At 46.2% G+C, this 8,169-nt stretch overlaps 1 protein-coding gene across 7 annotated transcripts in view; it reads right to left on the bottom strand.

Moving 5' to 3' along the window:
* Positions 1 to 277: 277 nt before the first annotated feature.
* LOC105692071 (unconventional myosin-XVIIIa) overlaps positions 278 to 8,169 on the bottom strand; it is a 102,468-nt gene continuing 94,576 nt past the window's right edge. For 6 of the 7 annotated variants that reach the window (XM_012411014.3, XM_012411016.3, XM_048650436.1 and 3 more), the window contains 8 exons: positions 3,932 to 4,291; positions 3,629 to 3,783; positions 3,105 to 3,228; positions 2,558 to 3,012; positions 2,150 to 2,462; positions 1,802 to 2,065; positions 1,381 to 1,718; positions 278 to 1,276 (listed from right to left, as the gene is read on the bottom strand). In XM_012411014.3, coding sequence (XP_012266437.2) covers positions 1,270 to 1,276; positions 1,381 to 1,718; positions 1,802 to 2,065; positions 2,150 to 2,462; positions 2,558 to 3,012; positions 3,105 to 3,228; positions 3,629 to 3,783; positions 3,932 to 4,291 — 2,016 coding nt within the window. In that variant the 3' untranslated portion in view covers positions 278 to 1,269. Of the gene's footprint in view, positions 1,277 to 1,380; positions 1,719 to 1,801; positions 2,066 to 2,149; positions 2,463 to 2,557; positions 3,013 to 3,104; positions 3,229 to 3,628; positions 3,784 to 3,931; positions 4,292 to 4,439; positions 5,946 to 8,169 lie in introns of those variants that run through there. The other variant, XM_012411021.3, reaches the window with a different exon arrangement.

The following is an 8,169-nucleotide window of genomic DNA, read 5'->3' as shown; positions in this document are numbered from 1 at the left end:
AGAACTGTGGACACGTAGCAACGGAGCCCGGTACTACAATTAAATTCAGAGGGTTTTATTTTCACACGCACAAACGGCAACCGAGCTGAGAATGTGTCGAATGCTGAACCATTTACGCGGATCAATTGAGAGGTGGGATATTAGGTATTGAGTGAACGAACGAGATCGATTACTCCTTTTACTGTATTTTTGGCAGAGTGTATTAAAATTCCAGGTATAACATATGGGATGAAGAGACCAGAGAGAGAGAGGAAGGGAGAAAGAGTACTTGAGAAAATAATTAAATAAGATTTGCATTTTACAAAGCAATAAGTTACATAAATCCTTAAAGACAATAATTAATATTAATTATGATAATAACCACATATTTGTCATTTATACAAACATCTAATATCGAGTCGACAGGTTCAACCAATGTTGTCGCTGCTTGCAAAGGGCTGAAGTGCTATAATAATTAACTCATGCGGCGGATAATAATTACATTACAGAGTTCAACTGCGCAGTTTCTTTGACCGTGACCGTTGTTTGACACTCTCGGTGTATACGTAATATACTTATTTTACACGATAGCGCATTCCTAGCATACTTTGTTGAGTAAAGTTATCGGTAATTACTTTTCGTTAGAATGACGATGATTTGATTTTTACGTTGACGGGATTGCCGAAATAATTGGAAGACAATTGATCATTGACAATCAACGGCGGTAGCACCAACAGCGTACAAAAGCGAGAGGAACCATAGTGATCGATGCAAGCGATACAAAACACCTAATATCCTTGGTCGCGCGCACTTGCTGGGACTAAAACTTGAACTGGAGGTATAAATTCAATATTGAAGGTGTCATTGATACAGCTAAGGGGTAACCACTCACAGAACAGCATTGCTTATTTATTTTATTCATTTGATTCATTATTTACTAACATAGTAAAAATAATACTATAGTCGCTCTGATCACACCTGCAGTCGTTTACAGTCGCGCAGCGAAATATTTAATACAAAATGAAATCTACACGGTCCCTAGTTAATACGTGTTATTTATTAAGCACAAGAAGACTGCGATATATCATTTCAATTCCTCGAAAATATCTTCTATAAATTCATTGCCCACTGCTGACAACGGTCAGCTCATATAACTCCGTTCCGTTGGAACTGCATCTTCCCTGGCATCGGATCGTTCCCTCCGCGCCAATTCTCGTCTCTCTTTCGCTCTTGCAGTTTTAGTTTCCACTTTGTATTTATGAGTGCACAGACACGTCGAAGTGGGTCTGCTCAATCACTGAAAGGCGATTTAATAAGTTATTAAATAGCTCGCGGGAGATAAAGATTCCGTTCGCGAATTCTGATACAACCATGGAAAATGATTTTTGAGTAATTTCTCACCTATCGCTATTGTCAGTGGTCGCCTCCTCGCTGCAATCGAGGTCTAGTTCACCCTGTATGGCGCTCTGGAGGTCATCGATCCTCTGAAGAGCCAAACGCAGATCGTCGCGTGCGACTTTCGTCTCGGCTTCGGCAGCCTCCAATGTCTTTTCAAGGTCACGACGCGCCCTCGTCGATTCGTGTTCACGTGCTGTGGCTGCGGTCGCCTCGTCGCGAGCCTCCCTAAGGGATCGCTGTAACCGCCTAGCAGCGTCCTGGGCTGTCTGCTCTTTTGTCCTTAGCAACGCAGTTTCCGTGTGCAGTTTATCCACGTTCTCTTTCAGTCTGGCGATTTGAGTCTGTCGACGAAACGAGAACACCGTTAGATACAGATCTTCGATAATTGCGAATCGGGTCAGTCGGCGATAAGAATTCAACTCACCTCAAGTCGAGCTCTCGTGGTTTGTTCCAATTCCAGCTTACTCTCCAGCTCCTTGGTGCGGAATTCTAAACGCCGAGTAGCGAGACTGTTGGCGGTAGGGTCACCGTGTTGTTCTACAGATTCGAGACGCTGAGACAGTTCAGTCAGTTGGTCCTTGAGAGAAGACCTCTCCGCTTCTAGAGTGGCCACTTGGGCGTGGGCTTCTTGGAGCTGGGCTTGCTCCGCGGATACTTGTTGCACTACCGCTCGATACTTTTTCAGCACCTGTTTGGGAAGAAGTGAAATTTTTAATCAAAGTTGCAAAGTTGAAAATTCAGGGAACAGATAAGTGTGAATTGGTTCACAAACCTCTGCTAGTTCTTCTTCGTTTTCTTCCAGTTGCGAGCGCAAATCTGTTCTTTCTCTTGAGGCAGCGTTCGCTCGTTCGTCGGCGTCGGAACGAAGACGCGACGCTTCTTCTAGAGCGGCTTGCGTTTCGTTTAATTCAACTTCCAAGGCTTGCTTCGCTTTAACGGCAACGGCCCTCGCGCATTCGGCATCTTCCAACTGATTTTTCAATTGGCGAAGGGCTGCTTTACCAGCCGAATCGCCTTTCGTACGCTCCAGCATCGTCTGCGCGTCGCGAAGCAGCGCTCTCGTCCTTTTCAAGTCTCTCTTCAGTCTGCATCAACCCAACAAAACATATATCAGTCGTGGTTATTTGTCAACGAATACGAAATGGGATTTTATTAATTTCGAATTTAACGCCAGACTCACCTTTGCATAGCCTCAGCGTCTGCGGCACGGTCAGTTCTGTCCTGTTCTTCGAAGGCGACTAATCGACGTTCAAGTTCGTGTTTCTCTCGCAAGAGAATCGTCCTTTCTTCGTGTTCAGTTTCTAATTGCACTTCGAGAGCCTTGACCTTCTTGTGCGCGTTGCCGCGCACCTCTTCAAGTTCTTCGTCTCTCTGCTGCATCTCTTTTCGCATTTCTTTTCTTTGCTGCTCGATGCTCATTTCGAGTCTAAGTTTCGCCTGTTCAAGGAGCTGCACTTGTCCGGCAAAATCATCGAGTTCTTCTTCTTGGTCCTTTGTTTTTTTCTCCAATTCGTGTTTCGCCTTTTTCAGCTGTGCCACTTCCTCCTCAGTCTTACCGCCGAAAGTCAAGTCCTCCAAGTCCCGAGTTAATGCATGAAGTCGTTCTTCCTTCAGTTCGATTTCCAATCTAGCATCCTGCGATAAAAATATATGATATACACATAGCAAAGTGTGATTGGAGTTTGTTTTTTTTTTTTGTTTATCCTAAATCATTCGAGAATACTCACACTCAAGTTCTGTTCAACGGTGAATTTCTCCGCTATGGCCAATTCTTTCTCTCTGGCGATACGTTCTCGGAGAGTTTTCTCCTGTCTGAGATCGTCCATCAAATTCTGAGTTTCCGAGTCGAATCTATAGACAGAAGAATTTACGTTTGTAAATTTTGCACTATTCACCTGCCGGCACCGTCTCATTTGACGTGAAAAGCGATCAATATTCCTCTAGCGAAGAGCTGGATCAAATCCACTAGTGGCCAACGGATAGACACATCCAAGCGCGTATGCCAATGTAATTATTCAATCGCGAAGCTGGTACTGAGGTGCTTGGACAGAAGCCAAACACTTGTTGGAAATAACGAATTCGGAATCTTATCTGTTTTAACTAATGGCATAACGGCGCCTGCTATGATGAAATTTACAAAGCGTTTTTCATTCGCCTGTATCGCATACCTCCGAAATTTAGATTCGACGATAGAAAACATTAACGAATTTACAGCTCTACAAATCAAACATTACGATTGATTTCGACTCACTTGCGTTGTTTCTTTTCCAGCAGATTGTTTCTTGCCGTTTGTTCCTCCAGCAGCAAACGTAGGTCGTGCATCTCGCCGTTCAGCTTCTGCACTCGGCGTTTCCACTGACCTACGACTTGCCGTTGTTCCTCAACTTCCTCGTAGGCGTCGGCCAACTATAAATAATCACGTACCGAGTCAGAATTTAATTGCCCTACCCAATATTTTCGGAACGAATTTTTACGTATCGCCTCGGAAACAACCGTGAGACGCCGGTCTTCCGGAAGTTCCAAAAATATCATCATCGATAAACATTCCGCCTACCTTTTTTTCCAGTTGTTTCTTCAATCCGACCAACTGTTCAAGGTCGTCTTCGTGTTGTTGGGCCATTTTCCTTTTGGTGAATTCCAGTTCCCTGACCGCGTGTTCGTACCTCTGCTTGTAGACACCTCCGTCGTCGCCGTCCTCGCCATCGGACGCTACGCCGTTCAGATCGGCGGCCCTGGCGTACAAAAGTTCCATTTCCAGTCGCTCCGTTGTTTGCTGTAAATTTTTATTAGCCTCCGTGACATCTTGCAGTTCACGTTCCAAACGATGACGTTCGGACGTCTCGACGTCGATACGTTCCGCCGCAAGGGTTGACGTCGAATGTTCTTCCGCAAAGTCCGCCGTGACTTCGCTCAGCTAAAAAAAACAAAGGGGACGTCCTTTCATCAGATGACATCGTATACTCCAGAAAATTTTCTCTACGAATGATCGATAATATCGTTAGAAATGACAGAGATCGGTAGGCGAACGATCTCAGCCGTGATTATTCGAAAGAAGGCTATACCTCGTCACCATCGTACTCGGAAAGTGATCTGTCCTCGGACAACCGAGGCAGGGAGCCGGAAGAACTTTTGGCGACACTGTTGCCGCGACTAAAGTACTGAAATCCCTTGATCATAATGTTTGTCGCACTTTGACTTCGACCCAAGGGGCGATGTTTGTCGTTGTGAGGTAGGGAGGTCAGGGAGCCTAAATCCGTCGAATCGTCTTTACGCCCCGTGCTCTTCCATTCGTCCATAATGTGATCCGTTCGCTGAAGAAACTCCGAGATTCTCGACGAGAGATAAGAAGACGCGGTGGCGGGTTCCAGATGAGCGGCGGTCGGCTTGAAAGATTGGCGAACCTTCTGCTTCTCGATACCAAGGACGAAATTGAGACTGGCGTCGAACACCACCGGTGCTTGTTCCTTGTCCTTCAATTCGTCGAGTTTCACGGGCACGCACTCTTGCGGAAAAGTTCGCCTGGGTGTCGGTGATTTTTCCGAAAGAGAACCGACCGAGCCAAACGACGGTGACCTCGCTGACCTCGACGATACCGGCGTCAACGATCTGCAGCTTTTCGAACCGATCGACAGACATGGCGAAGGACTTCTACTGACGATTTTCGTCGTAGCGTTGGGCTTTATCACCGCTATTTTGTTCAAAGGTCTCTGCTGAAAATGAGCCGGGGGAAGCGGCGGTCTTCGCGATAAATTTCCAACGATACCAGCGGCCAGGTCGCTGGTCATCGATTTTCTCAGAGGCATAACTGGCCTCCTCGTCGCGGGATGGGCGAAACCGTTTTCTGCGAAAGTTGAACCCATTGCCGATGATATGGGCCCGGCGTACATAGTAGGTGCCAGAGGCATGTTCGATTATTTCACGATTCTCGGTGCGAATGCTGCGAGGTGACCGGGGTCGCGTTTCTAGAGGCTCGTCATCGTTCCAGCGGATTCTCGATATCTGACAGATTGACGGGGAGGTTTAAACGCTGCTTACTCAGACTACCTATTGTCACGTACGATGTACGAGACGACGGTTAGCATTGTTCGCCGAGTTGTAAGATTCCTGTAGACCAGCTATTGTTGGGCATTTCCTGTTACTCGCAGTCGCTACATCGTGACACTCCTGTACAATATTGTAAAACAATTTTCTCCGAATGAAACACGTAGCTGAATCACCACTTCCTTTCGCTTGTTAGAGCCTCTACGACATATCGTCGAGACTCCGCGAATCGAGTTTTGCACTTGTTTTTTTTTTCTTTTTTTTTTTTTATCGCTGCACATGAAGAATACAAAGCACCTGTTATTTTGACAAAACGACAGTTCTCGCGGTCGTTTCGTTATCCGAGCATAGAGGGAAATCGGGCCATCGATTCGTGGTTTAATTCGGTTGCGGGTTTCGTTGGTCGTTTTTCGAGTAGCTCAAAAGTTGCGTAACGCCGACATCCGGTGAAAAGGATCGGACCTTATCCCCTGGGATGAGCGGACCGACTCTGTGAGAGTCGAAACTGCAACTGCCGTTTGCGTTAAACCTTAGAGGTGTTCCCATCGGCAAAACGTCCGTAGAAATGGAGGTGGTGAAGGAGGTGGTGGTCACCTCTGAGTTATTCTGAGAAAAGACAGAGGGAATTGGAAGCTGGCCAACTACCAGCCAGTATACGCGTCTCTCTCCTGCTTCCCGGGGGAGCTGCAGGGTGCATTCAAGCGTAACGATCGAGAGGAGAAGAGAGCTGCAAAAATTACCGGAGAATCATTGCGTAGAGTCGACGACGCGAAGAGACCGTTAATCAATTAGCAGTACAGTGGATGCCGTATATGACATGTGAACCGAACTCTTCTATTCCCAGAATACAGGTGAAAACGTGCTCATTGATGTCATTTCAGATGATTCTTGGATTGGATACGATCCGCTAAAATGAGCGGAATCTGGTCGAAAAACCGAGATGACAATTTTTTGTCGATGTCGTTATTCGATTCGTTTCATGGGTTCCGCTTTGTTCGACGAGTGCAGTGTGTCTATCGGTTAACGGCAGTCGGGAAAGTTCCGCCCTAAAAATGACCGGGCATCATATCGAGAATCCAGGTCAGATGAACGTAGGTAGAGGTAGCTTTATAACCCAGATGGAATATATTTGCCGAGGTTCGCTTAACCCAAATCGGGATGGATGCGTGTCGGGAATACATGAGCGATGCATTACAAGCATCGATTGTAGTAGATTCTCTCGTCGCAGAAGCGTGGAGTGCACAGTATTACGCAACGAGTCACCGTCATCTGGACACAACTTTTATAAAGCATAATTGGCAAGTACGACCGACGCGTTCTACTTTTCCGAACGAAATATTAATATCCGAGCTTCTCCAAAGAGTTTTTCCCCACCGTCGCATCCGAGCTCGGGGAAAAAAATATTATTGCGTCGCGTCCGAGTGTCGCGAAGTAAATATAGAAAAGTACTCGTCACAACGACGGCACCGACAATGAGTGAAAGAAATCTCGTCGGAAATCAATGCAGAAAGAGAGAGAGAGAAACCGCTCGTTGACGGATAATTCGATTCTCCGATAAAAATCCAAACATCACCGGTGACGCCGGTTTCGAACATTCTTCGAACACCTGTTTCCGGCTTTCATTTTTCATTGTTATATCGTATTTATCCTTCTTTCAGGTGACAAGTTTATCCATTGCGAACAGACCGGAAAACTCCGACGAATCCTGACGGTCCTTTGAAGCCCTCGTTCGGGGGAATCCCCTTTGATTTGCCGCGCGGCATCCGTCAGTCTTGATTACACGAGCTATTAAACATGCGGTGGCGTTAATTTCGGCGTATGCAACGATTGAGGCAGGCGACGTGCAGCGAGGGGAACTCCGAGTTAATAATAAGCTTCGCATCATTTCGGCGGAGTCGCGAGATCCTCGTATATCGGTCATTTATTCGTCCCTCCCCTGCGGATTTCTCTCGAAACGTTTCGTTGATCGTCGAATCCGTACCACGGCGATGCGAAATCCGATGGTTTACGAGCAGCAGGTGTGCGAGTCGTGGCAACCGTCACCTTTAACTGACGTGAGACAGCGAGACGAGGTCAACGACTCCGACGTTTGGTTCCGGGTGTTTCCTCTGCTTCGGTCAATCGATGCGTTTCCGTACGTTGTAACGATGAATTCTTACTTCTTTAGGAGGCTTCTTTCGAGGTAATTTTTTAGCCATCCATCTGCGGCGACGATCGCGTAGAGGGTAGGAGAGTGCGGTTCCGAGTATTCGGGGTATTTGATTACAATCTCATAGGCTTCGGTACAGCTTAGAAAATCATCATCGTCATATTACAAAAGCGAGCTGTCCGGAGTTAAGGAGTAAAAAGTAAGGTGGACGGATCGGACGTAGGTTTAATACTCGATTACTGTTCGATGGACAAAAAGATTCGGTTCTCTCCAGTTGTTTTTTTTTTTTGTTTTTTTTTTGTTTTTTTTTTCAGCGGTTTGTAAGGGTCCATAGCGCGAGTTCCGTGTAATTAAAAACTCGTTCTATTTGTTGATAGAAGATCTTCGATTCCGGGCGATATGACCAGAATAGACGAAAGAATTCCACGCACGAAGAGTTGGCACGTACAAAGCGCGACGAATTTCATTTTTATCGGTTGTTTACACCGGATAAGCCTTTACGTAATAAGCTGTAAAGTAACGTGCGGCAATCCCGAGGAGTTTTTAGATCGAAACTTACGTGCGTTTCGGTGGCAGAAAACGTGTGCATGAATCGTCGAGAT

Source organism: Athalia rosae, chromosome 2 (assembly GCF_917208135.1).
Source record: "Athalia rosae chromosome 2, iyAthRosa1.1, whole genome shotgun sequence".
NCBI lineage: Eukaryota > Metazoa > Arthropoda > Insecta > Hymenoptera > Athaliidae > Athalia > Athalia rosae.
This window is presented reverse-complemented; position numbering and strand designations above follow the sequence as displayed.